The sequence below is a fragment of the Hibiscus syriacus genome, unplaced genomic scaffold (genome assembly GCF_006381635.1).
Source record: "Hibiscus syriacus cultivar Baekdansim isolate YM2019G1 unplaced genomic scaffold, ASM638163v2 tig00110201_pilon, whole genome shotgun sequence".
Classification (NCBI taxonomy): Eukaryota; Viridiplantae; Streptophyta; class Magnoliopsida; order Malvales; family Malvaceae; genus Hibiscus; species Hibiscus syriacus.
In genome coordinates this window covers 1,515,063-1,538,172 of record NW_024062624.1, presented here as the reverse complement: position 1 = coordinate 1,538,172, position 23,110 = coordinate 1,515,063, and the positions used below count along the sequence as shown (strand labels likewise).

Genomic DNA, 23,110 nt, shown 5'->3' with positions numbered 1-23,110 from the left:
GTTTTGTATTTTTTTTAATTAATCCACTCTCTGTTTCTGGATTCGTCGGTGCCGGACCGGAACCCACAACGTTTCAGACACCGCTCGCCAACAGACGCTAGTATATTAGTACATTGTACAATAACTTTTCTAATTTCTATTATCTAATTGATATTCTTGTCGTGACTGTGAGCAAGGATGGGACAAGTCCGTTTTTTAATTATATTTAATACATTTGTGATATTTAAAATTATATATAGATCATATGATACCGTTTTATTAAAATAAAAATATTATTAAAAAAATACTGAAGCGTTGCTACCGTAAAACATTAATATTTAAGTCTCCCATTGATTCCTTTAAAACAAGTCCCACCTTAGAGTAGACCCCAGTCAAGATGTAGAAACAATTGCAAATATTAGATAAAGAAAAGGTTAGAATCTAAAATCTAAAGAAATAAGTGTTGAAAGATAGATAAGCTGTTGCGCTAGTTTGGTCATTAGTTGAAGTTGGTTTGGTACTTAATTTTGCTACTTAATTGCAGTTTGTTGGGTCATATAAGCAATTGGCTTTCGGGCTATGTATACAACATCATCGTAATGGGGTTTAGAATAGAATCCAATCAGAATTTCAATAAAAATATCATAGTTGATTTCTTTTCTTCTCTTTTTTCGGTAGACAGTAACTGTAGCTAGCCTCTATCCCTTCTACACACTCCGTTCCCTTCCCCCTTTCACACTCAACTCCGACCACCATTTTCCCAATGAGAAGCAGGAGAATCATCTTTGGACACTGCAATGACTGACTGAAATCAGGCAAACTATATTATTTTAGCAGCTGAATCCATTCCTTTATTTCTTTTAGGGTTTTCCTGAATATAATCATTTTTCATATTACACGCAGAGATCGGATTCTGAAAACAAGTCGAATTCATACAACAAAGAAGCTACAAGCTGCGCTATTTCAAATTCTCTTCTGCGCCTGTAGCAGGCGGAGCAGCCCGAAATTACATTAGTTCAAATATAAACTACTACAATTTTTTTAATTATCAAACCTTAAAAGGTTGGATAATTAAAAAAGCACAACTGCTGCATCTAAGCCAACAATCCACTTATCAAAAGACGCTAAAGTTTTGCGTAAAGCTCCAACTCAAACATAACTAAAAAAATTCTGAATCAAACTGAAAACCTATATAACTTTGAAATTTCTGATAAAATATTATAATAAAATTTCGATAAAATTTTCTTTGATTAATAGACCATGAAATAAGCCAAATTGATTTTTTTTTTTTAAAGAAACAGCCAAAGCATAACGATACGGAGCCTTACAAAACAAAAAAAACCAATGGAGTGGGCAAGAGATCAAAAAATAATTATAATCAGACTGGCCATAAAATAATTGGTACAAGCAATCACAAGAAGACTAGGATACTAAGCCACACGTATTAGAGAGTTCAAAGCGAACAAATACGTAAAAAAATTCTCAACACATTTCAACTAGCAGACCACCAGACAAGGGTCCTATCATACCAAATAGACCAGACCCAAAAAAAAAAAAAGATTCTCCACACCAATCATTCATGGTATGAAGTGAAAAATGTAAAAAAAAAAAATTAAAAAAAAAACCCACCAAAACTGCTAACCCATGGAAGATGCCAACCTCCCTGGACGCTGCAGGTCAATCTTTGGAGAATATAACACTTAAAAACGCATTAAATTCATCTCAGAAGGCACTGATGTCTACTCTAGCATTTGCAGCAATGTTCGAGTCTGGAATGAAGAAAAATCAGTTTGCTACTAGAGCTTCAGTTCATAGTGAAACGGGGGATAGCAAATCTGGTGGAGGACCGAAAACTGACACAGCAAAAACTTCAAAGCTTTTGGACATTTTTGTCTAGTATTGGCAGCAAAATAAAGCAGAAGTGATGACCGATTTTATAATGGTTAATATGGCAGAAGCATTTGGAAATGGGTTTTTACTTTTGGAGTTATGTAGGTGATGGATATCTATCAAATTATGAGAATTGATTAAAACTGCAAAGATAGATGTCTGGTTAGTCTTATTTGTATATCTACCATCATGGACATTCATTTCAGTTATATTCACCACCAGCCAAGCAGGTGAAACATTTAATAAATTTTATTAGTTTCTGTTGTGAGTTAACAGGGCTGAGGCCAACTGTTGTGCATGATAATCCTTGGCATCAGCAGGTGACTGATGTAGGTGAAATTCTTTATTTGCTCTAGAAATTTATGAGTGCAATATTCTTACCCCATATTCTAAAATCAGGCTGCTGATAATGTTGCTAGGTACTCTATCCAGCTATTGAACGAGCGTAATTTTGATGTAAAGCAGTTCAAGAATCTCAATTTTTTTTTTTTATCTGTGGTTGAGTAAAATATCTACCGTGAGCACTTATCTCATATGGAGTGAACCAACCAGTTCATTCTGAAGGAAAACCATGAAAGTTGCAGATTTTCAGTTGGGATATCTTATCAGTGATCATTCTTGTTAAATCTCCATAGCATTTAATTTACATGAGAAAGATTGATCTTTTCGTTTTCTGGTTTGATTTTATTGTTGGCCATAAGCAAGTGGTGTGCAGGTTCTCTGGACCTTTGCAATTTCTGAGTACCAGCTGGAACCGAAAGAAGTCTCATTTATGATCTTGAGAGAACAGATCTCGTACATTTCAGATTTTGAATGCTAATAAATTCTAGAGTTGGATGTGAAGAAAATGGTTAAATACTTAAATGTTTGCATGTTAGAGTTGTCTATGGTTCAGGAACCAAAAATTAAGTTCGGTCTCTGCCATTTAGAAGGTACTTAGTTTTGAATCATTTTCAGCTCAGTGAATGTGAATGATTCCAAATATTGGTGCGTAAAATGCATGGGTTAGGAATGATTCTAATTTGGATTTCTCATGCCAAGTTTTGATCAAGTTTTTCTTTTTAGCTTTTTTTTAATAAAATTTAGTTTGATCTAATTCGATGTTTGACCAGGTCTGTCTTCTAGGGGAGCCCATTGTTTTCTAATTTGAATAAAAATATTGTTACTTTAGGTTAGGCCAGGACCGGGGAAGCCTTGTTCTTGATGTACGAGTCTGAAACGAGGTTCTTAAGCTTAATTACATTGAACCTGATTATATTTGGATGTTGTTGTTTTCAATCAAAGATTATCGAGTTGTTAGCGTTTGACCTAACAATCCTTTCACATTCGATTGTGTATTTGGTTTAATCTTCTTGGATTTGGCAGGTTGCCGTAACTCCTTGGGCGTTATCATCAAACGATCAATCAATGATTGGAACCAAGGTTTCAAACTGGATTACGGTTGCACTTGAGCGGAAAGAAATGAAGCCCAAGCTTTCTTCTTCCACCATTTCCAGGTCGTTATTATTATTATTATTATTTTTGTTTGTATTCCATAACGATTCCTTAAAAGGAAATATCCCGTTTTTTTACCATATCAAGCATGATGCAGCGACTGTAGATGATTGTTTTCGGCCATTAAAATGTCACGCGGACATATTTTACTCAAGTAACGATATGTGCAACCAACAGCGACTGTTCTCGACAACAGTGCTTTTTAAAGCATATTAATTTGTGTATATTCAAATGTGTATTAGATGAATACGGGGACAGCTACCGAAGAATTGAGAGATGTTTATGCCTTCTGTTTGTTTGTACCTCGGTAATTAATTAGGAATGACAAACTCTGCGATTTTGTTTAAAATGATTTTATTTTATTTTTTTGAAAAAAAAAATTTAAATCAAAAGTTTAGGTAAAACCTTTCTTTACTTGGTACCTTTATCAAAATATATCAAATTAAAATTTTAATTTTGGAACTTCAATTATGAATTTATGATCGGAAGCTTAAAAATGGTCCCGTCCCACATATTGGCATCCTAATCATGTTGTCATTGCGGTAAAAATTGCTTCCAAGGCAACTCAAACACAGGAAAGGTGGGAGTGTAGATTGCCTAGTCGGTCTGATTATCCATCTGCCACTCGTTTTTCGTTTTAGTTACTCTTATCAATCTATAACATAATTACATAAATAAACTCTAAAATTCAACAAAAATATGTTGAAAGTAAATAAGAGGAGAAGATTAAGCCACGATGTTCTCAGTTTATTATGCTAAAGAGGGCCCAACCAATGACCACTGCTATCTAATCTGACAATCGGTCATCGGTGCCACCTGTACGGTTACCAGTATGCTGAAAATCCGAATGTCATGTGCTTTAACTAGGGTTTGTTTTTGCCTCTTCAACCACATTACTTGATGACATGGCGTCCACATAATCATTGAATTTATCTTCACATTTGCCGATATCAATTATACGATCGGTCCCTTTTTACCTTGCGATGGCACGTGGCGACCATGCAGATGAAGGACAGAATGCGACCGAATAAGCGTATCGATCTAACGGCTACGAGAAGCCATCGCAAGGTGAATGGTTTTCATCACTAAAGAAAATGAAGGAGCTCACCATTTGTGATTCAGGAAAGAATGAGTAGAGCATTTGTTTGCCTTCATTAGTCATCCACGTGGCGTGATCTTATGGAAGGGGTGATGAGGGAATATTGAAAATAAAACAAAACCTAGGGGTTTAGATTAGGTGAAGACAATGAAAGGATATCTGCAAATGGCAAAAAAGGAAGAAAAGCAAACGCTACGTGGCAATATATCTTTGTGCTTTGCAGTTTAAAGTTAAGACAGCTGATAACACTGTCATATTTTTCTCCTATCAATTTCCTCATTTTCGCTGCCGTCCTCTTCTTAGAAAACCAAAGCTAAAGTCTTCCGGGAGAGAAAAAAGAGTGAACATGGTGGTGCCCGACAATGGAGGCGGAGAAGGGTTTAGTTTGAGTTACACGACAGCGTTTTCGAAGAAAATGGGTGACGAACCAGAGTACGAGGATCAAAATGAGTCAGGTATCGTAGTAGTCAAGGAAGAGCCGGTAGTTGAATCGAACGGCGAAGATTATCACGAAGCTTTGTTGAAATCGGTTAAAGAGGAAGAAGAGGATGAAGAAACGGAAGTCATTTATGATATGATGAACGGATGGGGTCTTGACAACGTAGTCTGTAATAACGGGTCGCCTTCTTTCAGTTCATCTGACCATTTGCCAAAACCAATGAAAGGATTAAACGAGTCGGGTCCTCCACCGTTTCTGAGAAAAACATATGAGATGGTTGAGGATCCAGAAACCGACCCGATTGTTTCCTGGAGCTTTAACTGCAACAGCTTCATTGTTTGGGATTCTCATAAGTTCTCCGAAGATCTCCTTCCCAAATACTTCAAGCACAAGAACTTTTCCAGCTTCATCCGCCAACTAAACACTTATGTAAGCATTGATAATTTCGTTTTTTTCTATCAAAATTTCTGTCATTTTCCCCTAATATTTAGTGTTTGTTTTTCTGGGTTGTTTTAGGGGTTTAGAAAGATTGATTCAGATAGATGGGAATTTGCAAATGAAGGGTTTCAAGGAGGAAAGAAGCATTTGCTGAAAAACATTAAGAGGAGAAGCAGATATAATAACAGGCAACAAGGAGGAGTTTTTTGTGTTAACAATTCAACAAGTAATATTGGGTTGGAAGCTGAGGTGGAGATATTGAAGAAAGATAGGAGCGTACTGCAATTGGAACTTTTGAAACTGAGGCAACAACAAGAAGAATCAAATCATCAGCTGAGTACTGTTCACGAGCGAATTCGTTTCGCCGAGTGTAGGCAGCAACAAATGTGCAATTTCTTTGCTAAAATAGCTAAACATCCCAATTTTCTTCAACGATTGACTCAGAAAAGGAAGCAGCAAAAGAAAGAACTGATTGATGAAGCTGAGTTTAACGTGAGCAAGAAGAGAAAATTGTTGGAGACACCAATCACAAAGAGGTTGTCTGTGGATATGGAACCTGATGAGTTGTCAAAGCTTTTGCCGGCAGATCATACGGAGAACAAGGATGAGGATGATGGATTGTATTGTTCCCTTCAAGATCAAAAGAGCAGTGCAGCAGAATTGTGCAATGTTTATGATATTATGTCGGAAAACCTACTAGGGGAAAGCTCAGGCGTTGAGAATGTAACAAACGAAGATCTTTCGTCAGTGAATGATTCCAAGATTTATCTTGAGCTGGAGGATTTAATCAGCTGGAAGCAATGTAGCCGGGGTGGTTTTGCAAGTGAGTTGGTGGAGCAAACTGGCTGTGTCTGACTCAGACCTGGACTCCTTAACTTAAATTACATAGTAACTTTCTGTATTGCCCTTTTTCTTTCTTTCACTGCTGTTGTCTTCTTTTCGGTTGTAAAATTTTCTATACTGCACACGGTAAATACAAAACAATCTACTCTTTTTTAACTTCTACACTCATTTTTTACTAGTTTGGGTTATACATAATTTAGTGACAAGATTGCAAAGCTTTCATCGTGAGTTGATGATGATTCTTGGCTAGAAGGTTCAAAGTTGCAAATCATGTCATCTAAAAGTAATGGCACGTGTTAGACAATGGCGATTATTAGCCATTTTAGGTCAGGTTTGTCCTCTTTTCGGATGTCACTACTAAAGTGGTTCCACTTAATTTGTTGCCCAAACAAGCAAATCCAAAAATTATTTAAGACCCCACCAAAAATCACGAACCCCAACTGGACCTATGATTTCAGCCACCCCTATTATTTACTTTGTTTAAAAAAATTATTTGAATTGAATTATTTAAGTTATTTAAATTATTGAAATAATTTTAAAAAATATTGTTGAAAAGTATAATCCCTTTCAATATGAATGGCGGGCTTTGAGCTTTAGAGACGGAAGTGGAAACTGTGGGGCTATTATGCCCATTATTTGTTGGTCCAACATGCCCTCGAAACAGATGTTTATTCCTTTGGGGTTTTGGTGTAAAGGATTTGCTATACACATGCACGAAATAAGCAAATAGCCACCCAACTTAATTTAATAATGAACAAATTCAAGTAGGTGGAAACCATGGCTTGAGTTGTTCTCTTTTGAATTTTCTTTTTTCTTTGTTACTTTTGAGTTATGGGTTGGTTTTCAATTACGAGGAGTCAAATAATGACAATAATTCCCAAACGAGTAAAGCAAAATAATTTGACAAAACGTCAAATTTCAGATTATGACGAAGAAATTAACCTAAAAATAATGTTGAAAACATACAATATTGAAAAGTGTGCGCGAAATTTAAAGTAAAACGATGAATTTAATTATTAAGATCGTAAGAATAATAAAATTTTAATTTTCTTCCTTTTTGGAATGACACACGATTTATTTTAAAGTAATTACCAAAATAAAATTCAAGTAGAACCAAATTCTAAAATAGATGCTAGGACCTAGGAGGGTGGGAATGTGGATTTTCTAGAATTTCGTCTTTTGATTTGTAATTCCCTCGTGAATTAAATGATATTTTTGGAAAGGAACAGGTTGAGAAGTGGCAAGTACTCAATGTTAAAAGCCGCTTTAGTTTATCAGCTAATACTTCATGGAGGCGGCTATTTTACAGTTACTCAACGTCATTGTATTCAGAAATTCTCCATTTTCAAATATTTTATAATTTTCCATTTTTACTATATAATCATTTAAATTTGATATTGTCACAATCGATTAATATGAAATTTATTTATTATTATATTGATATTTTTTGTTTTGAATTCTTATATTTAATTTGGATACGTAATTTACATTCGTAAATAATTTTTAGACGTCGCTCAACTTTAATTTATGATTTAACAATATCTTTTAATAATTTGTTCTTATTTTGTATTCCATAATATCGTGATTTAAAAAGTTAAAAGGTGGAAGATTCAATTTGGAAATTGGTGTGGTGTAAATTTATCCCGCCTAAAATATCGGCGTTTGTTTGGAAAGCTGTTCATAAACGGATTCTGATTACTACAGAGCTGGAAAAAAGAGGAGTCCCTTGTATTGATCAATCTCTTTGTATTTTCTACAATATGGAAAAAAGAAACAGTTAATCATGTTTTGTGTCATTGCGAGGTGGTTAGGCAAGTGTGGCAAAGATGGTGTTGCTTGTGGAAGGTAAACTTAGTGCTACCGTTGAATGTTAAAGGATTGTTACAGGTATGGTTTAATCAAAAAATTAGGAAAAAGGTTAGACATATTTGACAAGTGGGATTTTTCGGTATAATCTGAAAAATATGGTTGTCTAGAAATAATTCAAGGTTCAATGGCTGCACTTTTTCGGTGGATCAAATTTTCGATGATGTTTTGCTGCAGATTGGTGTATGGGCGCATTTTCAATGGCCGTTACTAATCCCTGTTGTTCAAGATTTCGTTCGAAGTCCTGAATCCATCATTATTGGTCACTGGTAGCATAATTAGAGCCGATGCCTTGATTATTTTGCTGTATTTCTAGTGCAGATTATTATAGTACTGTGCGGTATGGGGTTTTTAAACGGTTCTGTCCTGTTAGTTTAGGTTCGATGTTTGCTTTCCTTTCCTTAGCTAGTGGCTGAAGCTTAGAAAAGCTTAGTGAACTATGGATGTATGCAACTACTGCTTTGTTTTTGCTCTTGGGTTCCAGTGTATGGCTAGGCGTTCGAATATCGTTTGGCTAGTACGATTTTTATACTAGCTATGTATTGTTTCTTTGTTCCACACTATCTCAAGGCACATTCTTTTTTCTCAATTTAGATTTAGGGAGATTTTTTAACGAGGTCTTTGAGGTAATACACTTTGTAAAAACTTAATACAAAATACCTTCTTTCAAAAAAAATATTACATTCATCGCCAAAGTCTATGGTCAATGCTAATGGCTAATCTTTAATGTTACATTATCGTGGTCGTAGAGAGCAACTTCGTGGCATCTTCTCATTAAAGTCCACCCCATCCACTTGAAAGTGACATTTTATTTGATTACTGGTAATGTGGTACACATTTAATACTTGAAGTATTGCATAATTAATAAATACTAAATTAAACGTTAATAAATTATAAGATTTTTCAACCTAGTCACAATTTAATGATTATTGTTCTTTAAAAAAAGTTATATGTATTACACACTTTATGTTTAAAAATTATTGATATTAGCACGGATCAAGTATTTTAATAGTTAGGGAATTTATTGTTATATATTAAAGTTTTAAATTCAAACAACATGTATGTATAAATATAAATATTCATTAAAATATAATATTTCCATTTTTACAACGACGTTTGATAATTATCAATTATTTGTACATAGATTGGAGTATTATAAAATAGTATAATATTTGTTATTTGATTATTTATATACATTAATGAGTTGCAGAACTATATTTTTACCATATGAAATGAAATTCGAAGCTTATGAAAAAGTATCTTACTGGAATTTTCTAATTATATTATTTATATATACACAACTAGTACATTATATGTTTAGAAAAATTATATGTTTGGATATTAGTTTAGTTAACATTATTATTATCCTTATAATTTAGAGATTAAGGGTTGGATTTTAAACATGTCTTAGAATGTAACTGTGAAGGATACACATGAAGATGATCAGTCAAAGTACACAAGCTATGAAGTGTTTCTTAGAAACGTCTGAAATAATGGTTAAATTTTTTTATATTGTTATTTTTAATTTCTAATTAATTAAAACTAGAATAGCGCTATATTATTTTAATATAATTTTATTTTGAGTTACGGTGACTTTTTACTATTTAATTTAAAATATAAGAATATTTAATAAGACATATGTTTAATCTAATTAACCGCGAACTGTTATTTTTAATATTCATATGTACCAAAAAGAATAGTACAAGAGAAAAATGGAAAAAAAATATTCAAAAGGACACTGAAATACCGAATCGTAAATGTAATTCGTAAAATGTGAAGTTCAAAACCCAATCAATTCAAAGTCTAATTGGCTATATTGATTTTTGACCCATTTTTTTATAATTTTTTTCTGATAATATGAAATAAGAGAATATAATTATATGTATAATTATATTTTTATTTTAAATATTACACAATAATCTTTTAAAATTTTATAAGTTTAATTATACGTATAATGTTAACATTTATTTTCAACGTTTAATTGAAAAATAATATAATTTATATTTTTTAAACACTTTTAACTCTAACGTATCGTTTTATGTTGATTAACTAATGATACTGACGTTATATGTGTTCAAATTAATTATTTAACCAAATTTACAAATAAATTTTGATATTATACTTTAATTATATTATATTTATGCATTGATTTTCCTTAAAGAAAAACATTATCCATTTTAACAATCAAACTGTGTATAGCAGCCATGCTAGCTATTATCCTCTTGTTTTAGGTTTAAATTAATAACTAATCAAATAATACACATTACACGTTTAGTAAATAAAAATACACTATTATTTTCTTAAAAAAACATATCCATTCCATGTTAAAATCCCATCTATGATAATTTAAAATTATGTCATATTATTGTTCATTTAGTTATATTGTAGTGATTATAAGAAAATATTTATTTAAATTTTTTTTAATAATTTGATAATAAATATTCAATCACTTTTAAATATTGGTATTCGAATTCGAAACTTCTAAGGCAACAACCAAAAATGAATTTACATATAAATGATTAATATAGAAACTCCACCTTAATAATTAAGACCGACTTGGGAATGGAATTCGAAATTTCTAAGGGCAACAACCAAACATGAATTTATATATAAATGATTAATATAGAAACTCCACCTTAATAATTAAGGCCGACTTGGGAATGCTTACGGTAATAAAAAAAAAATCATCTCATAAACAATATTAAACACCCAAAAATTGATTTAAAATCATGGTTGAAAAAATTATTTTCAATCTTATATTAAAAGTTTAAATTTCTAATTTTTATTATAGAAAATCCTTTTTGGTGAAATTATATTTTTATCTTTAAATACTAATTTTTAATTTACAACACAATGTCTAAAATAATTATTATTTTTTCAAAATCATTTTTTAACAATAATCTCAAACCGTTAAATTATATACTACGCATTTTAAAAACACTTTGTAAAATAACTTTTTACAATATTTTTATATCACAATTCAAAAGTAATACTAAACTGGGTATATATTAAAATTATTTTTTTAATATATTTCAAAATAAGGTAAAGTACAAAAATAGTCCCATGACTATATGATATTTTTTTTGTTGAGTCCTTTAGCTATTAAAAGTTACAAAATGGTCTCCTAATTATAAGGTATTATTTTATTGAGTCATTTGACTATTAATAATTACAAAATAATCACTGACTATTCATATGTTATAAACTCGACATTTTTTTGTTAAAAAATTGGAGACTATATGAGCTAAAAGTTAACTCGTTGACTAGGATATAATAAAATTATATTTTATAATCGTTTGAGCTGTATTTTATGGATATACTCTCTCTTTACATTTTGATGTATAGCAAATGTTTGAAACATTATATCGTTGAGGTAGTGCTTGAAAGCAACGACAATGTCACTATACATTATTAAAATATGATTTTATCATATATCAATCAGCAAGTTAACATACAACTAAGACAATCTCAATTTTTAACGAAAAAGAATGAGTTTCGAACATATAAATAATCTGATGATTATTTTATAATTTTTAATAGTAAAATGACTTAAAAATCATTTTATAACTTTTGATAGTCAAATAACTCAACAAAATAATATATTATAATAAGGATCCACTTGTATACTTTATCTTATAAAATAAATTGATATTTAATTAACTTTTAATCTAAATATATATGGAGGTTCTGCTGTGAAGCGGTTAAAATACAGCTAAAAAAAGGTGTGATTGGTTAAATAGGTGACCGGTTAAAAGCGCTACTGGAAATGTTATATGTTTTCATCTAAAATGTTATTTGTGTTGATAATAATAATGGTAATAACAGGAAATGTTATCGTTGTATGTAAAATGGTCCAAAAAATATTGATTTTAATAATTTAGGTTAATTACTATAAACATTATCAACCATAATAACATAACATGTTGCACTTATTTAACGTAATAGGTTGCGTCTGTTTAAAGCTGATGGGGCCTTATAAATTCGACGATAAAAAAATAGGTTAATTACATATTTTGTTATTAATATTATCAACATACTAGGTAGCGTTACCAAAGTTTAAGCTGATATGACCTTAAAAATCTCACGATAACAAAGTTAAATATTATCAACATATTAGGTTGTGCCTAATATGTTACCAAAGTTTAAGTTGATGTAGCCTTCGAAATCACACGATAATAAAACAAGTTAAATACTTCTTTTGTTATAAATAAATATTAACATACTATGTTGTGCCCAATAATGTTATTGTGAATAAAGAAGCATGTTGCTATCTGGAATATTAAAGTTGTGTTTAATGAAATCGGTAGTTATTTAATATATTATGTATCTTTGGATGAAAATTATTTTTAAAATAAATATTGATACTATTATGATCTGATTGTCAATACTTTAGCAAATATCGATATTGTTTTTTATGACATTCGATATTTTATCATTTTAGAAACTTGTTAATTTGAAAAAAAGATATGTTAAGATCGAAAATTACTTATTTACAAAATTTCATCAAAATATCTTTGTAAAAATATCAACACTTAGTGTAGATGTATCGAAATTCTTATACTCTCTATCGACACTTAGTGTAGATGTATGAAAATTATTAATACCGATACTTAGTGTATATGTATCGACACGTATTCAGGAAAATTATTAATATCCGATATCGATACTTTAAAATTATTGATTTTTTATGATTGTTATAGAGACTTTAACACTTGAAAAAGTTGATGAATGTTAAAATATCGATAATTGATATATGATGTATCAATACTTTTGAAAAAGTTGATGAACTCCACCCCACATCAACCTACAAGTATAGATACTTTCGAATTTAAAAAAAATATTTCAAATAGTTAAGTTGTAAATACTTTACTGTTTATATTATTATTATACCTTTAAACAAATTGGTACATAATTTAACGTAATAGGTAGCACCTATTTTATCTTAATCGGTTAGGTTGTAAATATTTTACCGTTTACATTAATATTATACATTTAAACAAATCGGTAGGTAGTTTAACGTAATAGGTAGCGCCTATTTTATTTTAACCGATTACATTATTATTATAACTTTAAACAAACAGGTAAGTAGTTTAACGTAATATGTAACACCTATTTTATTTTAATCAGTTATGTTGTAAATATTTTACCGTTTACATTAATATTATACCTTTCAACAAATCGGTAGGTAGTTTAACGTAATAGATATCACTTATTTTATTTTAACCGGTTATATTATTATTATATATTTAAACACACCGGTAGATAGTTTAACATAATAGGTAGCACCTATTTTATTTTACTGTTTACATTGTTATTATACTTTTAAACAAAGCGGTAAATAATTTAACGTAATAGATAGCTTATATTTTATTTTAACCGGTTAAGTTGTAAATATTTTACCATTTATATTAATATTATACCTTTAAACAAATCAGTAGGTAGTTTAACGTAATAGGTAACACCTATTTTATTTTAACCGGTTACATTATTATTATACCTTTAAACAAACCAGTAGCTAGTTTAACGTAATAGGTTGAGCCTATTTTATTTTACTGTTTATATTATTATTATTCCTTTAAACAAACCGATAGCTAGTTTAACGTAATATGTTGCACATATTTTATATTAACCGGTTAAGTTGTAAATATTTTACTGTTTATATTATTTTTATACCTTAAAACAAATCGATAGTTAGTTTAACGGTATAGGTAGCACTTATTTTATTTTAACATTTACATTATTATTATACCTTTAAACACAGTAGTAGCTAGTTTAACGTAATAGGTTGCACCTATTTTATTTTATCGTTTACATTATTATTATACCTTTAAACAAACCGGTAGCTAGTTTAACGTAATATTTTGCGCCTATTTTATTTTAACCGATTAAATTGTAAATATTTTATTGTTTACATTTTTAAATAAATCGGTAGCTAGTTTAACGTAATAGGTTGCGCCTATTTTATTTTAACCGGTTAAGTTGTAATTATTATTACACTATCGATATTTTTATAATGATATTTTAATAAAAAAATTCAAATAAGTAACTTGGGATCTTAATTTGAACAATTTTTTTCAAATAAACAAATATCAATATTTTAATTTCCATCAATTTTATCAAATGTTAAAAGTATCGAACATAATAGAAAAAGTATTGATATTTTATCATTCATCAAATATTAAAGTATCGACCATCAGATCGGAGTATTGATATTTAAAAAAAAAAGTTTGATACTGTGCAATCTTCTCATTTTATATTTTTTTAAATTCGAAAGTTTAAGCTGATATGACCTTGAAATTCTCACGATAACAAAGTATGTTAATTAATTATTTTGTTATAAATATTATCAACATATTAGGTTATGCCTAATATGTTACCAAAGTTTAAGTTGATTGTTGAGTTAATCGATTGACGGAATCGCCCAAGAGGGGGGTGAATTGGCAATAAAATTTTGGTGGAAGCTTTTGCAAAAAAATGAAAATAATTGTACAGCGATTTAGAGTGGTTTGACTTTCTCAACCAAAGTCTACGTCCACTACCTTAGCTATCCACACTAAGGATTTTTCACAAATTCACTAATTTGTCTTTCTTTTGAGGACAAAGAGTATCCTTACAAACCCTCAAGAATTATACCCCAAATTCTTGAGAACACTCTCTCCCAAAGAGAACAATACAAATGTGCAAATTTACAAGGAAATCCTCACAAGGTAGATTGTTTGCACAATTCTAGAACAAAGAAAAGAACACTCAAAAATGAATACAATTGAGCACAATAAGTGTTCTTGAAAGCAAAATGAATATTGAATGAAAAATAGGCTTGAAATGCTCAAACTTGAGGTTTGATGCTTTCTCTTTGATTCTCTCTTGATTCTAGTTGCTTGATGTTTTCTTGTTGTTGATCAATGGCTTCTAAGCTTGCTTAAATACACCTTGAATCACTTCTAAACGTTGGGGATGATTAGAGAAGATAATATAGCCGTTTTAGTGTGAAAACAATTAATAAAACAGCTTGGAGCGTGGGGGGAATCGGTACCCCCCATGGGGAATCGGTTCCCTAAGTGTAAAATTCAAATATTTCGATCGTTAAACATGAGGGAATCGATACCCCCTAGGGGGAATCGGTTCCCTCCGAGCATACTAGAATTCTCAGTGGCAAACCATTCAGGGGGGAATCGGTACCCCCTTGGGGGGGAATCGGTTCCCTCTAAGGAATCTGAAATTTTTGGCTTTAAAATGGTTCGAAATACTTTGTAAAATTGTTTTTGAAATTGTTTTAAGATTAAAACTTAATTTTACACTTGAGTAATGATTAAAAATGATTTTTGAAAGATTTAGAGTAATGTTTTGATATTCGAATAATTATATCGAATATACTTAGAAAACCTTATTGCACAATCTTAAAATTCATTTAACTTAATTTGTTATATCGAAATATCAAAATGTTTTCAACAATCTCCCCCTTTTTGATATAACAAAACATTTTAGTAATTTTAAGATTTTGACATCAAAAACCGACGTTTTTTTAAAATTACTCCCCCTTACTTTAAAATTTACTCATCTTTTAAAACATTTAACACATTTAACACTTCTACCCCTTTTTGTTAAATCAAAAAGACATTTGTAAAGAATTTAAACAAGGTTTTGAAATCATTTAGCCAATTGAGTATATAGATTAAGCTGCTAAGATCATAATCAAGAGAAACGTTAGCCATTAGTTTCATAATCAATATTCATAATTAATGTGACATGGAAAAATTGGTCATATTGCTAAAATGATGTAAATGATGCAGTAATGAATAAATTTAACCACACCAAATATATAAGCTCTCATAAATCCAAAACAATTCAAAATCATTCAATCCACAAATTCAAACATTCCAAAATATTTAAAATGTTAAAACAATAATCTTTTAGTTCAAAGTTTTAAAAAACTAAGCATAGAATCAAACATCCGGATCGGGAGGAGGAAAACGAGCTCGCATAGCGGCCATTTCGTGAGTGAGTTCATTAATACGCGCGTTGGTTGCTTCGTTGGTTGCACGCATCTCCCAAAGAATTTCTAATTGTTGAGCTCCCATTGTGGATAAATGAGACTCTATAAAAGTAAAGCGTGAATCCATGGTAGCATATCGGAAATCGAATGTCTCCATAAAGGATTAAAAATATGGAGGCATTTGATGCGTTTGTTGTGCTTGCTCCTCGGGCTGCTCAGGCTCATCTTCGGCTTCATCGATGTCTCGTATTAATTGTTCAAGCTCGGTATCGTCGTCAGCTTCTGGTTGTGTTCGTGAAGAACTTGCCCCCGGAGTACTTTCAGACGATCGAATCCATTCACCAGTTTCCTTATCCTTAATCCATCCCGCTCTCGTTAAGGAAAGAAGATTAATTTGTTTCTTTAGAGGAAAGGAGGCATCTAGACCTACTCTAAGCCCGGCTTTAGAAAATAGGTTACTCAAAATGCAACCGTAAACTAGAGATGAACAGAGTTTCTTGTTAGGTACAAGGTTTACGGTTTCAACAATTTCAGCAAAAATGATCTGAGGTAGATTTATTTTAATACCATTTTCAAAACAATGTAACCACCAAATATCCAAGGCTCTAAGAGTAGAATAACACCTTCGGATGGTCGAAACCACCAAGAAATCATTAGATGAAGAAAATATTCATGAAGGTCTAAGACACTTGCACTATCCCTTCTTTTATAACGAGATCCTAAGATTTGTTTTTCATTTGAAATACCATCATTATCTAATCTGAATGCATTGACTATGTAAGCCGAGTCAATATATAAGAATTGTCCTAGGAGGTAGAACGAATTCCTATGGTTTCGGTTTCAATTCGGTTTTTAACACAAACGACATTAGAATAGAAAATACGAACAAGTTGATGGTAGACAATGGGTTCAAGATAAAAAAGTTTGTCAAATTTCCACTCTTGTAAAAGAGGAAGATATTTAAAATTAATATCTAACATAGCTTGACGAGAAGGAATACGTTCTTCTCTAATTTTGTAAGAGTCGAAATATTGATAATACCAAAAACGATGATTTCTAGGACCAGGATGATTAAAGCACGAATTTTGGAAAGTCAAATTAGGATCAATGGGATTAGGATTAGGAATTGGATTTTCAGGAATAGGAGGAGGATTTGGAGGTGGATTTGGTTGACGGTGTGAGCGACTAGATGACGACCTAGCACGTTTAGGATTGGACATGGTTTAGGAAATCAGAATAGAATGGATAACCTGCAATTTTGAAAATACATGTATGCAATTCAATCAATCCCAAAACTCAATTGAGTCCTCAATATTTCAAGGTTCTCTAAATCAATCCTAATGGGCAAGGTTTTTGAAAACTTTTGAAAAATACGATTTTGAGAAACAATATATGTATAGTTTTCATAACAATAACATAATTCAATCAAAACACAATAATTTGAAAAACATTTTTTTTATTTCGAAAATTTCAAAATTTTTAAAAAATTCTTGTGTTTTTGATGAAATTAGTTGTAACACCTAGTTTCTAATCACTAAACATTCAATGTCCAATCTAAAGTTCAACCTAGAACTAATTAAAACTAGTTCTATGTTCATAAATTGATGAAATAGAAGTTTTGGAAAAATACCTTGAAGGATTTCAGATTTGAGTGAGATTAGATGAAGTTTGCACCTTTTTTGATGATTCCAACAGATTTAGAAGATGATATTTGAAGTGAATTTCAATTAAAAACGTTGATTTGAGGCAAGAATGAAGATTTGAGAGAGTAGAGGGAAGAAACGGCGTGAAGAGAAGAGGGTTTGAGCAAAGAAAATGAGGTTCTGCCCGATAAAACCAGAACCCCAGGGGGGTATCGATTCCCCTGTGGGGGGAATTGGTTCCCTTTCAAAGGGGGAATCGATTCCCTCATGGGGGTATCAATTCCCTCTGCACCAAAATGCTAAAATCTGATTTTAAACACACAAAATGCTAAATTAATTTTCTCTAGTGGTATTGGCAACTCATATATTGAAAATTAATCATGTTCAAACAATCAAATTATTCTTTAAATGATATTTGAACATAAAATTAATTTTTCATCAAGAATCATAAACTCCCCCTAACTAATAGCAATGAATGCAATTAAAAATTAGTATTTTTCATTTAGTCTTAAAAGTGCTAAAATTATTTTTAAACACTAAGTGAAGATAGGTTGGTTAAACCTAATTCTCTCCTAAGTGTCCAAAATCTTTCCTTGTCTAAAGGTTTTGTAAAGATATCCGCTAATTGGTGCAAAGTATCAACAAATTCTAGAACTACATCTTCCTTAGTGACATGGTCTCTAATGAAGTGATGTCTTATTTCAATGTGCTTAGTTCTAGAGTGTTGGATGGGATTTTTAGTGAGACAAATAGCACTAGTATTGTCACACTTGATAGGAATGGTACCAACTTCAATTCTATAATAAAAAAGTTGTTGTTTCATCCATAAAACTTGTGCACAACAACTACCAGCTTAAATGTATTCGGCTTCAGTGGTAGATAATGCAACACAATTTTGTTTCTTTGAAACCCAAGAAATCAACATATTTCCAAGGAATTGGCAAGTACCGGAGGTGCTTTTCCTATCTAATTTGCATCCTCCATAATCCGCATCAGAAAAAGCATGCAAGCTAAAGCTAGAGTCTCTAGGATACCAAAGACCTAAACTAGGAGTGTCCTTAAGGTATCTAAAGATTCTCTTAACAGCTAGTAAATGTGATTCCTTAGGGCATGATTGAAATCTAGCACATAAGCAAACACTAAACATAATGTCTGGTCTACTTGCAGTTAGATAAAGTAGAGATCCAATCATTGACCTATATAATTTAACATCTACACATTTACCTCCTTCATCTAAGTCAAGCTTTGTTGAAGAGCTCATTGGAGTGTCATGAGGTTTGCCATATTCCAGTCCAAACTTCTTGAGCATATCTTTGACGTACTTAGCTTGATTGATGAAGATGTCATCTTTTCTTTGCTTGATTTGGAGTCCCAAGAAAAATGAGAGCTCCCCCATCATGCTCATTTCAAATTCACTTTGCATTAGCTTGGAAAATTCTTGGCAAAGAACATCATTAGTAGAACCAAATATTATATCATCAACATAAATTTGAACTACTAATAAATCGTTACCTTTATGCTTTAAAAACAATGTAGTGTTAACATTCCCTTTTGAAAAACCTTTTTCAATTAAAAAATTTGACAATCTTTCATACCAAGATCTTGGAGCTTGTTTTAAACCATAAAGTGCTTTTGTCAATTTAAGAACATGATCCGGAAATTTTGAATCTTCAAAACCCGGAGATTGTTCCACATACACTTCTTCTTTTATAAAACCATTTAAAAATGCACTTTTAACATCCATTTGATATAATTTAAATTCATGAAAACATGCAAATGCTAGTAACATTCTAATTACTTCCATCCTAGCTACGGGAGCGTATGTTTCATCATAGTCTATGCCCTCTTCTTGAGTATACCCTTGAGCAAAAAGTCTAGCCTTGTTTCTCACTATATTACACTCTCATCAAGCTTATTCCTAAATACCCATCTAGTACCTATAGTAGATTTATTACTAGGCCTTTCAACTAATGTTCATACTTTACTTCTCTCAAATTGATTTAACTCTTCTTGCATAGCCATAATCCAATGTTCATCATTTAATGTTTCTTTAATATTCTTAGGCTCTATGCATGAGATAAATGCAACATAAATACAAATATTTCTAAGAGAATATCGAGTTGTTACCCCTTTGGATGGATCACCTATAATTTCACCATCCTTGACATAGTTGTACTCTCTTGGATAAGATACTTCCCTTTCTTCAATGGTTGGATTCTCAAGAGGATCATGAGTTTCCTCATTTTTCGTTTCTTCCTTTGATGATGGCTCTCCAACGTCATGTCTAACGTCATTTGTATTTATAACACCTACATCATCATTCACACAAGAATCCTTCCTCGGAAGGGGATTATCATCGAAAACAACATGTATAGACTCTTCTACAACTAAAGTTCTTTTATTAAATACTCGATAAGCTTTAGAATTTAAGGAATAACCCAGAAAAATTCCTTCATCACTTTTAGCATCAAATTTGCCAATGTTCTCTTTTCCGTTGTTTAAAACAAAACATTTACATCCAAAAGGATGAAAATAGCTAATGTTAGGCTTTTTATTTTTGAAAATTTCATATGGAGTTTTCTTTAAAATTTTCCTAATCATTACTCGATTTATAACATAACAAGCGGTATTTGTGGCTTCCGCCCAAAAATATTTTGGCAAATTATTTTCATAAAGCATGGTTCTAGCCATTTCTTCTAAAGTTTGATTTTTCCTCTCAACAACTCCATTTTGTTGAGGGGTTCTAGGTGCTGAAAAATTATGGCTAATACCATTAGAATTACAAAACTCAATAAATCTAAGATTTTCAAATTCAGTTCCATGATCACTCCTAACACTATTTATAGAGTAACCTTTTTCATTTTGGATTATTTTTGAAAATGTGATGAAATGTTCTAATGCTTCATCTTTAGTACTTAAAAATAGAACCCAAGAATATCTAGAATAGCCATCTACCAAGACAAATGCATATTGTTTTCCACCCAAGCTAGTAGTCCTAGTTGGCCCAAAAAGATCTATATGGATCAATTGTAATACTCTACTAGTTGATACGTCATTAATGGATTTAAAAGAAACTCGCTTTTGTTTTCCTTTAGCACAAGCATCACAGATTTTATCATTATCAAATTTAAGCTTAGGCAACCCTCGAACTAAATCACCTTGAATTAGCCGTTGCAAAACACTCATACTAGCATGTCCTAGTCTCCTATTCCAAAACCAACTATCATGTTCATCCTTAGCCACTAGGCACAAATTAGTCATATCAATAGAATCTAAATGCACCATGTATATGTTTCCTATTCTATGACCAACAAGCATAATCTGATTAGATGCAATGTCAATGACTTTACAACTATTAATATCAAACATGACATTGAATCCTTTATCATAAAATTGACTAATACTCAATAGATTATGCTTTAATCCATTCACATATAAAACATTCTTAATTTGTATGAAAGAGGTATTACCGATAGTACCAATACCTTCAATGTGACCTTTTGAATCATCACCAAAAGTTACTTCTCCTCCATTTTTGGCGTTAAGCTTAATGAACCGGCTTTTGTCTCTGGTCATGTGTCTTGAGCATCCACTGTCAAGGTACCATGAGTTTGAATTTGTTTCCCGTGCCTTGTAGCAATGCTCCTTTTCCTACAAACATAGATTAATTTCTAATTTTTGGTACCCAAATTCTTTTGGGTCCATATTCATTAGTTTCCAAAATCCTAGTCCCCTTAGGTATCCATTTGTGTAGGATGTCCTTATCTTTAGTAGTATTGAGCTCCTTAGGAACCCATATACTTCTAACGATTTTTCTATTAGAGGTTCTTTGGGGACCTCTATGATTGTAGTTTTTAAAACTTTTTCTAACAAAGTTGGATTTTGAATTTTCTCCACTTTCAAAACGTTTTGTTCCAACTTTATCAAAAGAAGCTTTAAGATCATCAATTTTCTTTTGATGATCATCATTGACCTTTGAAAGTAAATTTTGCAAATCTAAATTTTTCTTTTCAAACTCTTCTAGTTTGATTTGCAAATCTTTGATTTTACTTTCAAGATCGTTGTTGGTTTTGGATATGAGTTTATTTTCATTTTTCAATTTTGAAACATCATTTTTATATTTTAAAAACAATTTCTCATAATCCGAAGCCAACCCGTTATATTCCTCTAATAGCTCATCATAGGATAAATCATCAAAATCAGATGAGTTAGAGGTTACCTTAGAATCTTCCCCGAATGCCATTAAGCACAAGTTTGCTACTTCTTGTTCCTCTTCATCGGAGGCTTCTTCATCGCTCCATGTAGCCACATGAGCCTTGTGCTTATTCTTTGATTGACCCTTCCTTTTTAATTGTGGGCAATCATATTTGACATGCCCTGGCTTTTTGCATTCATAGCAAATAATAGGGTCATTTTCTTTTTGTTCATTTTTGAGGCCTTCATTTCGTTTGAATTTTCTTCCTCGGTAAGGTCTCATCATTTTTCTGAACCATTTGGCAAACAATGCCATTTCCTCGTCATCGTCATCTTCATCCGAATCACTCTCATTTTTTGTGGATTTGAGAGCAACTCCAATGTTTTTCTTCTTCTCCTTCTCCTTTGGTGTCTCTTCAATCTTATCAAGGTCCACCTCATCTTCAAGCATCATTTCATGAGTGAGGAGTGAACCGATTAGCTCTTCAAGAGTTAAGGATGTTAGATCCTTATACTCGATGATTGTCGTCTTCTTTGATTGCCACGATTTTGGGAGGGAGTAGACTAACTTCCTCACAAGCTTTTCATTTGAAATGATCTCTCCATATGATTTGAGACCATTGACAATCGGTGAAAATCTATCCGTCATAGCTTTGATATCTTCATTTGGTTTCATCCTGAAATTTTCATAGCTATGCGTTAGAATACTAATTTTAGATTTCTTTACCTCATTGGTACCTTCATGAGTGACTTAAAGTTTGTCCATATTTCTTTGGCGGTTGTACAAGATGAAACTCTTCCGTATTCATCTGGTCCAAGAGCACAAAATATGATATGGATGGCTTTGAAGTTGAGCTGGAACATTTTTGTCTCTCCTTCACTCCATAATCTTGGATGAGTGAGAGGCTTGAAGTATCCTTCTTCTACGACATTCCATGCTCCCATATCACTTGCTTGAATAAAGTACATCATTCTATTCTTCCAATAGGCATAGTTAGCCCCATTGAAGAAAGGAGACTTGTTGACGGGCATCGAATCGAGATCGGAGTCGAAGTTTGAAGCGGAGGCCATTGATGACTTTGATTATCGATATAACTCTTCCCGAATCGAATCAAGAGGCGATTAAACCTTCAAATGAGTTAGGCTCTGATGCCAATTGTTGAGTTAATTGATTGACGAAATCGGCCAAGAGAGGGTGAATTAGCAATAAAATTTTGGTAGAAGCTTTTGCA

At 31.7% G+C, this 23,110-nt stretch overlaps 1 protein-coding gene across 1 annotated transcript; it reads left to right on the top strand.

The window, feature by feature from the left end:
- Window positions 1–4,793: 4,793 nt before the first annotated feature.
- Window positions 4,794–6,217, top strand: LOC120218795 (heat stress transcription factor A-9-like). Its single transcript, XM_039215688.1, has 2 exons — window positions 4,794–5,330; window positions 5,418–6,217. Exons 1-2 carry the CDS (start codon window positions 4,809–4,811, stop codon window positions 6,192–6,194), a joined length of 1,299 nt encoding a protein of 432 aa, XP_039071619.1. The 5' UTR covers window positions 4,794–4,808; the 3' UTR covers window positions 6,195–6,217.
- Window positions 6,218–23,110: the final 16,893 nt, after the last annotated feature.